The sequence below is a fragment of the Anopheles funestus genome, chromosome X (genome assembly GCF_943734845.2).
Source record: "Anopheles funestus chromosome X, idAnoFuneDA-416_04, whole genome shotgun sequence".
NCBI lineage: Eukaryota > Metazoa > Arthropoda > Insecta > Diptera > Culicidae > Anopheles > Anopheles funestus.
The window spans coordinates 20,570,367-20,586,618 of NC_064597.1; the positions used below are offsets into that span (position 1 = coordinate 20,570,367).

At 46.6% G+C, this 16,252-nt stretch overlaps 3 protein-coding genes across 3 annotated transcripts; all 3 read right to left on the minus strand.

The window, feature by feature from the left end:
* Positions 1 to 539: 539 nt before the first annotated feature.
* LOC125768047 (uncharacterized) lies at positions 540 to 1,189 on the minus strand. The gene is made up of 2 exons (XM_049435178.1): positions 726 to 1,189; positions 540 to 645 (listed from the first exon to the last, which is right to left on the minus strand). The coding sequence occupies exons 1-2, from the start codon at positions 1,187 to 1,189 to the stop codon at positions 540 to 542; spliced, it is 570 nt and encodes a 189-aa protein (XP_049291135.1).
* A 6,585-nt stretch (positions 1,190 to 7,774) lies between these two features.
* On the minus strand, positions 7,775 to 8,424 carry LOC125768050 (uncharacterized). The gene is made up of 2 exons (XM_049435193.1): positions 7,961 to 8,424; positions 7,775 to 7,880 (listed from the first exon to the last, which is right to left on the minus strand). Exons 1-2 carry the CDS (start codon positions 8,422 to 8,424, stop codon positions 7,775 to 7,777), a joined length of 570 nt encoding a protein of 189 aa, XP_049291150.1.
* A 6,937-nt stretch (positions 8,425 to 15,361) lies between these two features.
* On the minus strand, positions 15,362 to 16,011 carry LOC125768054 (uncharacterized). The gene is made up of 2 exons (XM_049435207.1): positions 15,548 to 16,011; positions 15,362 to 15,467 (listed from the first exon to the last, which is right to left on the minus strand). The coding sequence occupies exons 1-2, from the start codon at positions 16,009 to 16,011 to the stop codon at positions 15,362 to 15,364; spliced, it is 570 nt and encodes a 189-aa protein (XP_049291164.1).
* Positions 16,012 to 16,252: the final 241 nt, after the last annotated feature.

Below are 16,252 nucleotides of genomic sequence, written 5' to 3' on the forward strand. Positions count from 1 at the left end.
GCCGCTTCCTGTAGAGCCCGTTCCCACTCGGAATCATCTAGCAACAGTCCTTCTCTGATGACAGCTTGCTGGAACGTTGCATACACTGTGCCGTCAACAGTGCGCAAATTCTCGAATGATGTTGGTTCTTTGCGGTAGCACAGTAGCAATCGCAAACAGTAGCACTCCAAGAGCTGCATTCCGCAGGACACCATGCGTCCAACTACCGTTTTGTGCGAGGTACGGATGCGACGTATCCACTGCTTGGTGCCAAGTTCGTGCCACGGTTGTCGCTGACGCGCTGTCGGTTCACCGTACCGATAGTACATGGGTACGTCGTGATAAAGGAGCGTTTTGGCGAAATCGTCGTTAGCCGCAAGCAAGAAAAACTGAGTCAGCATTGTACGTTTTCCCCGGTTTAACGCGCACGAAAGGTTTTCGTTCGCTCGGTAAAACACGTACTGCTGGTTCTCCAGGTGGATGGGCAGCGTCACGACGGTGTGCGTTTTCGCCTGCAGCTCGAAACGCATGATACGCCAGCAGCTGTCTGTCGGTGATAGCTAACGTGCGTCGATGAACTGCTGTATCTCATCATTGCCACCAGTGAGAGATACGCTCAGCCGATCCTGACCCTTGTACACGTACTTGTACAGATACTTTACACTGCTGATCGTTGTGCATACTTCGACGTTAATGTGGCAATTGTACTTGTGGCTTAACCACGGGATGTACAAACCGATACAAACCGATCGTAGCTGTCCGGCGTTTGGGGTTTGTCTGCTTCTGCCAGTATCATGAGGATGTGGGCATGAGGTAGGCCACGTTTTTGAAATTCAATGACGTGTATGCGCGCTACCTCAACGCCAAGAGCTCCCATCGTCAGATCCTGAAGTATGGCTTTCAGCTTCAAACGGAAAACACGTACTGCCAAATTGGGTCGATCAGGGGCACGTTGCCTTGGGGTCAGCAGGTTCTCGGTAATTTCCGGCCATTTCGGATTGCACGTCACGGTCAGAAAGAGGTCCGGTTTACCAAACGTGCGGACAATGCTCATCGCATCGTGGTACTGGGCCTGCATGTAACGGGTTCCACCGACAAAACCGACAACCCACCGACGGGTTCCACCGACAACACGCGTACCGGTGCGCGCGAGCGTTGTATCGTTCGGCCGACCGTCGGCTGGTATCGGCACCGGACCTTCGATCGGCATGTTCGGCACGTTGCGTTGTAGTTCAGCAATCAATCTCCCATCTGGCAGAAAGACACTCACGGAGCTCATAAAATGATCGACTAATCGTTCGACCAGCTGAACTACTAGCGAAGTTATTCGATCGATATTTCCGAAGCGACCCGACCGCGCGTCGTTGAATCCGAAGCAACCCGATCGCATGCGCCGATGAATTCGAAGCGAGCCAATCGCGTGCGCCGATTATCCTGAGCGAACCGATCGTGCGCCATTTCTTTCTCTCATCGTTTCTTTCAACAGTCACGTACACAAAAATTTACACTTAAAATATTTTTTTTTATTTCACAATATTTTTCACAATATTAACAAGTGTTGTTAATTCACCTTTTATATTATTTTTAACTACTATAAATTAGTAAATTAATCACATTAGCACTTTAAAAGAACAAAAAAACTTCAAAACACGTATACGATGAAATCTTGGCTGTAGATGAACATCCTTCCTGCACTGTTCACTGTTGCATGATGTTGCGGCTGTCGATGCTGTTTGATTCCACCCTTGAATGGTCTTCTGAAACACTTGAAATCGAAATACAAGAACATGATTAGCATCGAATAAATGTGCTGTATATTTTTCAACACTTTTACATACCTTTGAGGACACAGTTCGTTGATAATTCACTATATTAAACCTCCTCAAATCAACGCGTCCATATTGCACTCTCTCGGATCACGAAGTCCGGCAACGCGGACTGTGTGCATGTGCGTGTTCCGCGTTTGCTTCTTCCTTTTTTCTTTGTAAATTGTTTGAAAATCACACTCGGGTCGCTCGGTCAGCACGATCAACACCAACACATTGACAAAACCGCTCACCACAGGGCACGAACGGCAAAAACCACTCAAAAATAGCGAGATGGAATGATGAAAAAGCGAGAGGTCAATATAAAATCTTCGGAAATTGTCAGATGGGCTGTTTGCGCCAGCAAGATCGATCAAGCCTGCGTATGCCTCTGTGCGCATTTGTGCCTGGTTATCCCGCACATACCGCAAACGCTGCAGCTCCATGATGGAATAAAATTCCACACAATATTACTGGAACAATCGTCCACCACGATGTAGCAGCGCATTGGTGCTGCTTTCCCGCCAAGCGATGCGATAAGCGGCATATTCCCGGGGTGAAATTTGATGCGCTGATGATGCAGTATGCTCCACATTTCGTTCCGACTCTCCATGTGGATTCTCCTCTCCTGTGCGTGTTGCTGCACCATCATCAGTTGTAGCGGCCGTTGTTGATTGTTGCCGACCACGGGCTGTCGGTCTTTGCGGACGTACCTTCGGTATTCCGTAGGTCCAACTCAATTCACCCCGTGGAAACAAAAGTGGTAACTGACATGCCATAAAGTATTGGTTATGCTCATATACTTGCTGCAGTTGGTAACCGGCACGTGATTGTAGCACCAAGTAACGCGTTTGTTCCCTGTCAGCTCCAGTTTCGTTGCAGATGAATACGGCTCCCACCTCTTCTGCAGTTGGTGCATTGTAGCGCCGCTGATCGATTAGGGAAACTCGCGTGTGAAGACGAATTCGCAGATCGTCTCGAACGGACATACGTTCGTATGCATAGCTAAACAATGCTGCCAGTGGGTTGTGGGTGGTAAGCACGCGTTGCACGAACGAGAGGATGTTACGATCCAGCTCACCTCCGAACATAGTGGTGCGTTGGTTCAACATCGACGCGTACTGGTCCTCCGAGCTGGGATCGTAAAAATAAAGCTGGGCAAAGCTGGGTGAACGTCCCAGAAGTGCTGCAAATGAGCCAATGCGATGGCAAAGCGCACCCTGTATGCGGTAGTTGTAGATGCCACCTTGAGCGACACGCTCATCCTGGCGCACGAATAGATTGTCATTGCCACGAATAGATGCACCGGTCGAAGTAAAAGCGAATGCATTGTTGTACTTTCTGATGTTCTGCATGAACGCTGGCACATCAAACAAATTTCGCAATTCGGCCGGTGGATCAGCATATGGTTTAAGCACTACCTGCCCATTGTTGCAGCACACAGTCGGTGGTTCACCGGGCCACTTTAACGCGGAACAGTGGATGCATGGTTCCCGTGCTGGCAGAACGAGGTGTGAACCTCGGGATGATTGTACTGTTCATGGTTGCCATGTCCCACTCTTACCATATGGGTCATACGTTGCAAGGCAATATATGCACGCTGGCGAGCTGCTTCCTCTTCGCGCAGCTGATGCACGTATGCTTGTTGCTGCTGTTGCAGCAACGGTACAGCAGTTGTAGTGACCGTTGCTGAGTGGACAGTTGTTGCCGGTGTTGTTGCTGTTTCTGTTTTTATTGTTGTTGTTGTTGTTATTGTTGTTGTTGTCGTAATAATTGTTGTTGCTGATGTTGTTGTCATTGGTGGTAACATTGCCGAAGAAGAGGGTGGCGCAGTAATTGCACTAACTGCCGGTCGCTTCAATGCCCGACTCAGGGCAGTCCGGTTTCTGCCAAGTCTTACCTTTCGTTCAGCTGGCGTTTCTTCCAATGGAGTGCCATATTGTGCAGCAATCTCCATCCGGACCGATTCCTCGCTTGATTGAGCTGGTGCAACATCTACCGCCATATTTTGGTTTGAGGTAGAAGGACGGTCTGTTCCGGAAGTTACCCCCATTGTCGGAGCAAAGCGTTTGTTGGCTCTGTACCGTGCAGCTCGTTCCCTTGCAAGCCGTGCCTTTCTTTCATTTGCCATTTCAACCGATGGTAATTCCAATACAGGTGGCACCATTGCTGATGGTGGTGCTTGCTGTTGGTTGACTGTTTCAGCAGCGACCACTGTATCGGCTGCGGCAGTAGTAATAAGATTTTGGTCGTTTGATGTTGTTGTAGTAGTTGTTGCTGTTGTCAAAGGTGGTAGCATTGCCGATGAACAGGATGGCACAGCATGTGGTAATTGCACTACGTGAAAGTATCAGTTTGGCTAAGTCCAGCCTCTTGTTAGCTGTAGTCTCCGTTACTTCGTGAACCTTGCGTTTCTTGTACGGCTTGCATCCTAGGTCCTTCGTCATGATGGTTTTGAGCAGTTCTTATCGACACATGGACAGCCGCGGTCTTACGGATCGCGCGGTTCATTTTTCGACGAACGCTCTCTCTCACCAGCAGTCTGCTGGCGCCCTTGCCGAATGCGCGCGGGCAATCAGTTATAATTTTAATGGGTATACCATGGACATACGTATGAAAACGTTTTAAGGCGTAAATTATTTATAAGGTATCTAATTAATAACTATGTTCATAACTATGTAGCTTGGCCTCGTCAACCGAAGCTGTCTTCGAAAAGTAAGCGACTGGATGTAGTTTACCATCACTTTGTCTTTGTAGCAACACTGATCCAAAACCTGTTGAATAGGCATCACAATGCACTTCAGTTTCGTTTGTCGAATCATACACAGATAGTACAGGGGCCTCAATCAATTTTCTCTTTAAAATTTCAAATGAAGTAACGTATTTCTCATCAAAATGAAACAATAAGTTATCTTTCAATAGATTAGTCAATGGCTTGGCTATAACTGAAAAAGAAGGCACGAATCTACTAAAAATTGAAAATAAACATAAACATTGCTGCACTTGTTTTCTATTTTGTGGTTGTGGGTAGTTTGCTATAGCCGTTAGATGTTGTTCATTTGGACGTATACCAGACACGTTTGCTCGATAGCCTAAATAATCTAATTCACTGAACCCGAACTTGCACTTATACAACCGTAGTTGTAAACCGTTCCTTTTTAAGGTCTGCAAAACTGCAAAACAAGCATAGTTAATATGCTGAGGTGATCTTGGAACTCTTTTGAAGCTATTATAATATCATCTATGTAGACAACAAGGACTCCTTTCTCGATAAAATCTCTTAGGATGATGTTAATTATTATTATTATTTATTAGCGTAGGGAAGGATGTAGTTAATGAAATTTTGAAATTCTGCAGGAGCATTTTTTAACCCTAATGGCATCCGTAAATACTCATACTGCCCATCAGGCGTGACAAATGCAATATATTTTATAGAGTATTCGTCCATTTTGACCTGATGAAAGCCACTCTTTAAAACGAGAAGAGTAAAATAGCGTTAGTTTCCTAAGTGTTCGAGGCACGTTTCTATCAATGGCAAAGGGTAATTGTCCCGAATCTTGATCCTATTCAGTGGCCTCACGGGTAGCAAAATATGGGCTTTTAAACTACTTGAGTTGAAGCCACTGCTCGAATCGGAAAACCCTATGTGCCTCTCGCGCGCCCGTATTTAAAAACGTATCGCGACCTCTCGTTCTGTTTTCGTTTTTTTTGGGTTTTTTCATGGTTTTTACGTAGGCGGAGCTGTAGCTCCGCTCTACAATTATAGTGTAACCCCGGCTCTAAACGCTTAGCAATTGTCGCGTTTGCGAACGCGATTCAGAAAAAATTTGCGAAACTCCATATAAAAAAAATTGTGAAAAGTCGCTATACGTGTATTTTCAGCGAAAAATCGCGATTCGAAGCGCGACTTGACGCCATGACAGTTTTCTGTAATAACAAGGTAAACATGGCAATAACAAGGTAAACAAAATACAAATTAACATTGTAAATTAAATTAAAAAATCGAGTGCTATTTATTTATTAAAAGTACATACGTGTTGTACATAATTATAGTGAATGTCAATATTATTTTTAAAACAAAAAAATCGCTGTTAATTAAAAACAATCCCATATTGTGGACAAATGCATGGCTGCATTGTTTATGAATTTATTGCTTGTATGTTGAACTTGCTTGAACAAGATAAATTAATTAATAATTAATTAACTTAATTAATTAGAAAAAATATTAGAGTTAAAAAATATTAGATAGTCCACAGCACAGTGTTCGATCCCTTTTGGAAGTTGTGTTGGAATCGTGGTTATGAATACATGTATATTGATGGTAGTTTGGAAGCTGTGTTGGAATTGTAGTTATGAATACCTGTATATTGAGGGTACGGTGACGGTCATGAAATGAGAAAGAAGCCATACACGTTTGAAGCCGTGCGTACCCGCATGTTAACGCACAGCCGTAGCGTCGTACATAAGGACCATAGTGTGCTCCGTTTGATGCACTCGTTGATAATTTGTGCATCATTACCCTTTGGTACGATGGGCAAAATTTGACGGAAGTCACTGGACAGCAGTACCACCTTGCCGCCAAATGGTCGCTGCACGCCCGTTATGTCCCGAATGGTACGATCGACTGCTTCCAACGCGTACCGGCTGCTCACGGATGCTTCGTCCCACACGATTAGCGTTGCCTGGCGGATGAGTTCAGCGCGCTTCGACTGTACTGGGATGTTGCAAGTGGAGTGACGATTTAAGTCGCGCGGAAGCTTAAACGTTGAGTGGACCGTTCTTCCTCCACTAAGCAACAGCGCTGCTATTCCACTCGCCGCAGTGGCAAGCGCAATTTATTATTGGCGTTGCGTGTATGCGAGGATTTTTTTCAGCACGAAAGATTTGCCCGTACCGCCAGGACCGTCCAGGAAGAAAAAGCGATTGTCTTCAGCATTATAGATTCCGGTTGAGTTGGTGTTCACATCCGTATCCGTTGTAGTGCTCGTCGATATCCGAACTCGATCAATGGCCGCCGTAATTTTGTCGTACACTGTACGCTGCTCGTCGTTGAGTAGGTGTAGGGTGGCCAAAGTTTCGTCCAGATCGTTCACTGCGTAAGCCCGTTCGGTCGTGATGAACTCGTTCACCTCATTCGCATCGTTCCTGAGGTGCTCTGCAACGTGTTTATAATCCTGCAGCTGTGGCATATCGGGAAAGGTGGTTAAATCCTTTGCCGGAATGGTACCTCGCAAAAACCGATCGATTTCGCGCAGCGCACGAAAACGTTCGACGTCAATCAGCAGCGTATTCAGGTCGGACTATTTTGATGTATACCGGTCGCGATTGTGGAAGTGAAAGTCTTCACACAATAGCTCTGCGTACTTATCCCACAGCTTGCGCGGTTCTTGCGGCATCTCTGAGAGAATAAGCCCACAGAAATGGCGAAATTGGGAGGACATTTGGAATGTGGCCGCTTCCTGTAGAGCCCGTTCCCACTCGGAATCATCTAGCAACAGTCCTTCTCTGATGACAGCTTGCTGGAACGTTGCATACACTGTGCCGTCAACAGTGCGCAAATTCTCGAATGATGTTGGTTCTTTGCGGTAGCACAGTAGCAATCGCAAACAGTAGCACTCCAAGAGCTGCATTCCGCAGGACACCATGCGTCCAACTACCGTTTTGTGCGAGGTACGGATGCGACGTATCCACTGCTTGGTGCCAAGTTCGTGCCACGGTTGTCGCTGACGCGCTGTCGGTTCACCGTACCGATAGTACATGGGTACGTCGTGATAAAGGAGCGTTTTGGCGAAATCGTCGTTAGCCGCAAGCAAGAAAAACTGAGTCAGCATTGTACGTTTTCCCCGGTTTAACGCGCACGAAAGGTTTTCGTTCGCTCGGTAAAACACGTACTGCTGGTTCTCCAGGTGGATGGGCAGCGTCACGACGGTGTGCGTTTTCGCCTGCAGCTCGAAACGCATGATACGCCAGCAGCTGTCTGTCGGTGATAGCTAACGTGCGTCGATGAACTGCTGTATCTCATCATTGCCACCAGTGAGAGATACGCTCAGCCGATCCTGACCCTTGTACACGTACTTGTACAGATACTTTACACTGCTGATCGTTGTGCATACTTCGACGTTAATGTGGCAATTGTACTTGTGGCTTAACCACGGGATGTACAAACCGATACAAACCGATCGTAGCTGTCCGGCGTTTGGGGTTTGTCTGCTTCTGCCAGTATCATGAGGATGTGGGCATGAGGTAGGCCACGTTTTTGAAATTCAATGACGTGTATGCGCGCTACCTCAACGCCAAGAGCTCCCATCGTCAGATCCTGAAGTATGGCTTTCAGCTTCAAACGGAAAACACGTACTGCCAAATTGGGTCGATCAGGGGCACGTTGCCTTGGGGTCAGCAGGTTCTCGGTAATTTCCGGCCATTTCGGATTGCACGTCACGGTCAGAAAGAGGTCCGGTTTACCAAACGTGCGGACAATGCTCATCGCATCGTGGTACTGGGCCTGCATGTAACGGGTTCCACCGACAAAACCGACAACCCACCGACGGGTTCCACCGACAACACGCGTACCGGTGCGCGCGAGCGTTGTATCGTTCGGCCGACCGTCGGCTGGTATCGGCACCGGACCTTCGATCGGCATGTTCGGCACGTTGCGTTGTAGTTCAGCAATCAATCTCCCATCTGGCAGAAAGACACTCACGGAGCTCATAAAATGATCGACTAATCGTTCGACCAGCTGAACTACTAGCGAAGTTATTGGCTGCGTACACACGACGGCTCATGAGACGTCCAAAAAAGCCGAAGTCATATAAAATTTCAAAAAAATTGGGTCCTGTCCTGGACGCGTCCACAAATCGCGAAGCGAAAGAGGATCCGGGAATTATACCTGGGATCTTCGCGAAGTGAAAGAGGATTTGGAAATTATACCTGCGATCCGCATTAGAATACCACGTACGCTGCATTCGGGGTAGCACTCGGTAAAGCGTTGTTTTGCTTAAGCGTGCAGTAAGCATAGAGGGTTTGTTTCGGTTTTCTACGAAGTTACTTGTGGACGTGGGCAGGGCGTGGGCGTCCCGTGTGAGTTGGGCCATTCGATCGATATTTCCGAAGCGACCCGACCGCGCGTCGTTGAATCCGAAGCAACCCGATCGCATGCGCCGATGAATTCGAAGCGAGCCAATCGCGTGCGCCGATTATCCTGAGCGAACCGATCGTGCGCCATTTCTTTCTCTCATCGTTTCTTTCAACAGTCACGTACACAAAAATTTACACTTAAAATATTTTTTTTTATTTCACAATATTTTTCACAATATTAACAAGTGTTGTTAATTCACCTTTTATATTATTTTTAACTACTATAAATTAGTAAATTAATCACATTAGCACTTTAAAAGAACAAAAAAACTTCAAAACACGTATACGATGAAATCTTGGCTGTAGATGAACATCCTTCCTGCACTGTTCACTGTTGCATGATGTTGCGGCTGTCGATGCTGTTTGATTCCACCCTTGAATGGTCTTCTGAAACACTTGAAATCGAAATACAAGAACATGATTAGCATCGAATAAATGTGCTGTATATTTTTCAACACTTTTACATACCTTTGAGGACACAGTTCGTTGATAATTCACTATATTAAACCTCCTCAAATCAACGCGTCCATATTGCACTCTCTCGGATCACGAAGTCCGGCAACGCGGACTGTGTGCATGTGCGTGTTCCGCGTTTGCTTCTTCCTTTTTTCTTTGTAAATTGTTTGAAAATCACACTCGGGTCGCTCGGTCAGCACGATCAACACCAACACATTGACAAAACCGCTCACCACAGGGCACGAACGGCAAAAACCACTCAAAAATAGCGAGATGGAATGATGAAAAAGCGAGAGGTCAATATAAAATCTTCGGAAATTGTCAGATGGGCTGTTTGCGCCAGCAAGATCGATCAAGCCTGCGTATGCCTCTGTGCGCATTTGTGCCTGGTTATCCCGCACATACCGCAAACGCTGCAGCTCCATGATGGAATAAAATTCCACACAATATTACTGGAACAATCGTCCACCACGATGTAGCAGCGCATTGGTGCTGCTTTCCCGCCAAGCGATGCGATAAGCGGCATATTCCCGGGGTGAAATTTGATGCGCTGATGATGCAGTATGCTCCACATTTCGTTCCGACTCTCCATGTGGATTCTCCTCTCCTGTGCGTGTTGCTGCACCATCATCAGTTGTAGCGGCCGTTGTTGATTGTTGCCGACCACGGGCTGTCGGTCTTTGCGGACGTACCTTCGGTATTCCGTAGGTCCAACTCAATTCACCCCGTGGAAACAAAAGTGGTAACTGACATGCCATAAAGTATTGGTTATGCTCATATACTTGCTGCAGTTGGTAACCGGCACGTGATTGTAGCACCAAGTAACGCGTTTGTTCCCTGTCAGCTCCAGTTTCGTTGCAGATGAATACGGCTCCCACCTCTTCTGCAGTTGGTGCATTGTAGCGCCGCTGATCGATTAGGGAAACTCGCGTGTGAAGACGAATTCGCAGATCGTCTCGAACGGACATACGTTCGTATGCATAGCTAAACAATGCTGCCAGTGGGTTGTGGGTGGTAAGCACGCGTTGCACGAACGAGAGGATGTTACGATCCAGCTCACCTCCGAACATAGTGGTGCGTTGGTTCAACATCGACGCGTACTGGTCCTCCGAGCTGGGATCGTAAAAATAAAGCTGGGCAAAGCTGGGTGAACGTCCCAGAAGTGCTGCAAATGAGCCAATGCGATGGCAAAGCGCACCCTGTATGCGGTAGTTGTAGATGCCACCTTGAGCGACACGCTCATCCTGGCGCACGAATAGATTGTCATTGCCACGAATAGATGCACCGGTCGAAGTAAAAGCGAATGCATTGTTGTACTTTCTGATGTTCTGCATGAACGCTGGCACATCAAACAAATTTCGCAATTCGGCCGGTGGATCAGCATATGGTTTAAGCACTACCTGCCCATTGTTGCAGCACACAGTCGGTGGTTCACCGGGCCACTTTAACGCGGAACAGTGGATGCATGGTTCCCGTGCTGGCAGAACGAGGTGTGAACCTCGGGATGATTGTACTGTTCATGGTTGCCATGTCCCACTCTTACCATATGGGTCATACGTTGCAAGGCAATATATGCACGCTGGCGAGCTGCTTCCTCTTCGCGCAGCTGATGCACGTATGCTTGTTGCTGCTGTTGCAGCAACGGTACAGCAGTTGTAGTGACCGTTGCTGAGTGGACAGTTGTTGCCGGTGTTGTTGCTGTTTCTGATGTTGTTGCTGTTTCTGTTTTTATTGTTGTTGTTGTTGTTATTGTTGTTGTTGTCGTAATAATTGTTGTTGCTGATGTTGTTGTCATTGGTGGTAACATTGCCGAAGAAGAGGGTGGCGCAGTAATTGCACTAACTGCCGGTCGCTTCAATGCCCGACTCAGGGCAGTCCGGTTTCTGCCAAGTCTTACCTTTCGTTCAGCTGGCGTTTCTTCCAATGGAGTGCCATATTGTGCAGCAATCTCCATCCGGACCGATTCCTCGCTTGATTGAGCTGGTGCAACATCTACCGCCATATTTTGGTTTGAGGTAGAAGGACGGTCTGTTCCGGAAGTTACCCCCATTGTCGGAGCAAAGCGTTTGTTGGCTCTGTACCGTGCAGCTCGTTCCCTTGCAAGCCGTGCCTTTCTTTCATTTGCCATTTCAACCGATGGTAATTCCAATACAGGTGGCACCATTGCTGATGGTGGTGCTTGCTGTTGGTTGACTGTTTCAGCAGCGACCACTGTATCGGCTGCGGCAGTAGTAATAAGATTTTGGTCGTTTGATGTTGTTGTAGTAGTTGTTGCTGTTGTCAAAGGTGGTAGCATTGCCGATGAACAGGATGGCACAGCATGTGGTAATTGCACTACGTGAAAGTATCAGTTTGGCTAAGTCCAGCCTCTTGTTAGCTGTAGTCTCCGTTACTTCGTGAACCTTGCGTTTCTTGTACGGCTTGCATCCTAGGTCCTTCGTCATGATGGTTTTGAGCAGTTCTTATCGACACATGGACAGCCGCGGTCTTACGGATCGCGCGGTTCATTTTTCGACGAACGCTCTCTCTCACCAGCAGTCTGCTGGCGCCCTTGCCGAATGCGCGCGGGCAATCAGTTATAATTTTAATGGGTATACCATGGACATACGTATGAAAACGTTTTAAGGCGTAAATTATTTATAAGGTATCTAATTAATAACTATGTTCATAACTATGTAGCTTGGCCTCGTCAACCGAAGCTGTCTTCGAAAAGTAAGCGACTGGATGTAGTTTACCATCACTTTGTCTTTGTAGCAACACTGATCCAAAACCTGTTGAATAGGCATCACAATGCACTTCAGTTTCGTTTGTCGAATCATACACAGATAGTACAGGGGCCTCAATCAATTTTCTCTTTAAAATTTCAAATGAAGTAACGTATTTCTCATCAAAATGAAACAATAAGTTATCTTTCAATAGATTAGTCAATGGCTTGGCTATAACTGAAAAAGAAGGCACGAATCTACTAAAAATTGAAAATAAACATAAACATTGCTGCACTTGTTTTCTATTTTGTGGTTGTGGGTAGTTTGCTATAGCCGTTAGATGTTGTTCATTTGGACGTATACCAGACACGTTTGCTCGATAGCCTAAATAATCTAATTCACTGAACCCGAACTTGCACTTATACAACCGTAGTTGTAAACCGTTCCTTTTTAAGGTCTGCAAAACTGCAAAACAAGCATAGTTAATATGCTGAGGTGATCTTGGAACTCTTTTGAAGCTATTATAATATCATCTATGTAGACAACAAGGACTCCTTTCTCGATAAAATCTCTTAGGATGATGTTAATTATTATTATTATTTATTAGCGTAGGGAAGGATGTAGTTAATGAAATTTTGAAATTCTGCAGGAGCATTTTTTAACCCTAATGGCATCCGTAAATACTCATACTGCCCATCAGGCGTGACAAATGCAATATATTTTATAGAGTATTCGTCCATTTTGACCTGATGAAAGCCACTCTTTAAAACGAGAAGAGTAAAATAGCGTTAGTTTCCTAAGTGTTCGAGGCACGTTTCTATCAATGGCAAAGGGTAATTGTCCCGAATCTTGATCCTATTCAGTGGCCTCACGGGTAGCAAAATATGGGCTTTTAAACTACTTGAGTTGAAGCCACTGCTCGAATCGGAAAACCCTATGTGCCTCTCGCGCGCCCGTATTTAAAAACGTATCGCGACCTCTCGTTCTGTTTTCGTTTTTTTTGGGTTTTTTCATGGTTTTTACGTAGGCGGAGCTGTAGCTCCGCTCTACAATTATAGTGTAACCCCGGCTCTAAACGCTTAGCAATTGTCGCGTTTGCGAACGCGATTCAGAAAAAATTTGCGAAACTCCATATAAAAAAAATTGTGAAAAGTCGCTATACGTGTATTTTCAGCGAAAAATCGCGATTCGAAGCGCGACTTGACGCCATGACAGTTTTCTGTAATAACAAGGTAAACATGGCAATAACAAGGTAAACAAAATACAAATTAACATTGTAAATTAAATTAAAAAATCGAGTGCTATTTATTTATTAAAAGTACATACGTGTTGTACATAATTATAGTGAATGTCAATATTATTTTTAAAACAAAAAAATCGCTGTTAATTAAAAACAATCCCATATTGTGGACAAATGCATGGCTGCATTGTTTATGAATTTATTGCTTGTATGTTGAACTTGCTTGAACAAGATAAATTAATTAATAATTAATTAACTTAATTAATTAGAAAAAATATTAGAGTTAAAAAATATTAGATAGTCCACAGCACAGTGTTCGATCCCTTTTGGAAGTTGTGTTGGAATCGTGGTTATGAATACATGTATATTGATGGTAGTTTGGAAGCTGTGTTGGAATTGTAGTTATGAATACCTGTATATTGAGGGTACGGTGACGGTCATGAAATGAGAAAGAAGCCATACACGTTTGAAGCCGTGCGTACCCGCATGTTAACGCACAGCCGTAGCGTCGTACATAAGGACCATAGTGTGCTCCGTTTGATGCACTCGTTGATAATTTGTGCATCATTACCCTTTGGTACGATGGGCAAAATTTGACGGAAGTCACTGGACAGCAGTACCACCTTGCCGCCAAATGGTCGCTGCACGCCCGTTATGTCCCGAATGGTACGATCGACTGCTTCCAACGCGTACCGGCTGCTCACGGATGCTTCGTCCCACACGATTAGCGTTGCCTGGCGGATGAGTTCAGCGCGCTTCGACTGTACTGGGATGTTGCAAGTGGAGTGACGATTTAAGTCGCGCGGAAGCTTAAACGTTGAGTGGACCGTTCTTCCTCCACTAAGCAACAGCGCTGCTATTCCACTCGCCGCAGTGGCAAGCGCAATTTATTATTGGCGTTGCGTGTATGCGAGGATTTTTTTCAGCACGAAAGATTTGCCCGTACCGCCAGGACCGTCCAGGAAGAAAAAGCGATTGTCTTCAGCATTATAGATTCCGGTTGAGTTGGTGTTCACATCCGTATCCGTTGTAGTGCTCGTCGATATCCGAACTCGATCAATGGCCGCCGTAATTTTGTCGTACACTGTACGCTGCTCGTCGTTGAGTAGGTGTAGGGTGGCCAAAGTTTCGTCCAGATCGTTCACTGCGTAAGCCCGTTCGGTCGTGATGAACTCGTTCACCTCATTCGCATCGTTCCTGAGGTGCTCTGCAACGTGTTTATAATCCTGCAGCTGTGGCATATCGGGAAAGGTGGTTAAATCCTTTGCCGGAATGGTACCTCGCAAAAACCGATCGATTTCGCGCAGCGCACGAAAACGTTCGACGTCAATCAGCAGCGTATTCAGGTCGGACTATTTTGATGTATACCGGTCGCGATTGTGGAAGTGAAAGTCTTCACACAATAGCTCTGCGTACTTATCCCACAGCTTGCGCGGTTCTTGCGGCATCTCTGAGAGAATAAGCCCACAGAAATGGCGAAATTGGGAGGACATTTGGAATGTGGCCGCTTCCTGTAGAGCCCGTTCCCACTCGGAATCATCTAGCAACAGTCCTTCTCTGATGACAGCTTGCTGGAACGTTGCATACACTGTGCCGTCAACAGTGCGCAAATTCTCGAATGATGTTGGTTCTTTGCGGTAGCACAGTAGCAATCGCAAACAGTAGCACTCCAAGAGCTGCATTCCGCAGGACACCATGCGTCCAACTACCGTTTTGTGCGAGGTACGGATGCGACGTATCCACTGCTTGGTGCCAAGTTCGTGCCACGGTTGTCGCTGACGCGCTGTCGGTTCACCGTACCGATAGTACATGGGTACGTCGTGATAAAGGAGCGTTTTGGCGAAATCGTCGTTAGCCGCAAGCAAGAAAAACTGAGTCAGCATTGTACGTTTTCCCCGGTTTAACGCGCACGAAAGGTTTTCGTTCGCTCGGTAAAACACGTACTGCTGGTTCTCCAGGTGGATGGGCAGCGTCACGACGGTGTGCGTTTTCGCCTGCAGCTCGAAACGCATGATACGCCAGCAGCTGTCTGTCGGTGATAGCTAACGTGCGTCGATGAACTGCTGTATCTCATCATTGCCACCAGTGAGAGATACGCTCAGCCGATCCTGACCCTTGTACACGTACTTGTACAGATACTTTACACTGCTGATCGTTGTGCATACTTCGACGTTAATGTGGCAATTGTACTTGTGGCTTAACCACGGGATGTACAAACCGATACAAACCGATCGTAGCTGTCCGGCGTTTGGGGTTTGTCTGCTTCTGCCAGTATCATGAGGATGTGGGCATGAGGTAGGCCACGTTTTTGAAATTCAATGACGTGTATGCGCGCTACCTCAACGCCAAGAGCTCCCATCGTCAGATCCTGAAGTATGGCTTTCAGCTTCAAACGGAAAACACGTACTGCCAAATTGGGTCGATCAGGGGCACGTTGCCTTGGGGTCAGCAGGTTCTCGGTAATTTCCGGCCATTTCGGATTGCACGTCACGGTCAGAAAGAGGTCCGGTTTACCAAACGTGCGGACAATGCTCATCGCATCGTGGTACTGGGCCTGCATGTAACGGGTTCCACCGACAAAACCGACAACCCACCGACGGGTTCCACCGACAACACGCGTACCGGTGCGCGCGAGCGTTGTATCGTTCGGCCGACCGTCGGCTGGTATCGGCACCGGACCTTCGATCGGCATGTTCGGCACGTTGCGTTGTAGTTCAGCAATCAATCTCCCATCTGGCAGAAAGACACTCACGGAGCTCATAAAATGATCGACTAATCGTTCGACCAGCTGAACTACTAGCGAAGTTATTCGATCGATATTTCCGAAGCGACCCGACCGCGCGTCGTTGAATCCGAAGCAACCCGATCGCATGCGCCGATGAATTCGAAGCGAGCCAATCGCGTGCGCCGATTATCCTGAGCGAACCGATCGT

Coding starts and splice junctions, on each gene's coding strand:
- LOC125768050 (XM_049435193.1), bottom strand. CDS start 8,424: ATGCCGATCGAAGGTCCGGTGCCGATACCAGCCGACGGTCGGCCGAAC. Junction 7,881..7,960: donor ACGCCGGACAGCTACGATCG/GTTTGTATCGGT, acceptor CACAACGATCAG/CAGTGTAAAGTATCTGTACA.
- LOC125768054 (XM_049435207.1), bottom strand. CDS start 16,011: ATGCCGATCGAAGGTCCGGTGCCGATACCAGCCGACGGTCGGCCGAAC. Junction 15,468..15,547: donor ACGCCGGACAGCTACGATCG/GTTTGTATCGGT, acceptor CACAACGATCAG/CAGTGTAAAGTATCTGTACA.
- LOC125768047 (XM_049435178.1), bottom strand. CDS start 1,189: ATGCCGATCGAAGGTCCGGTGCCGATACCAGCCGACGGTCGGCCGAAC. Junction 646..725: donor ACGCCGGACAGCTACGATCG/GTTTGTATCGGT, acceptor CACAACGATCAG/CAGTGTAAAGTATCTGTACA.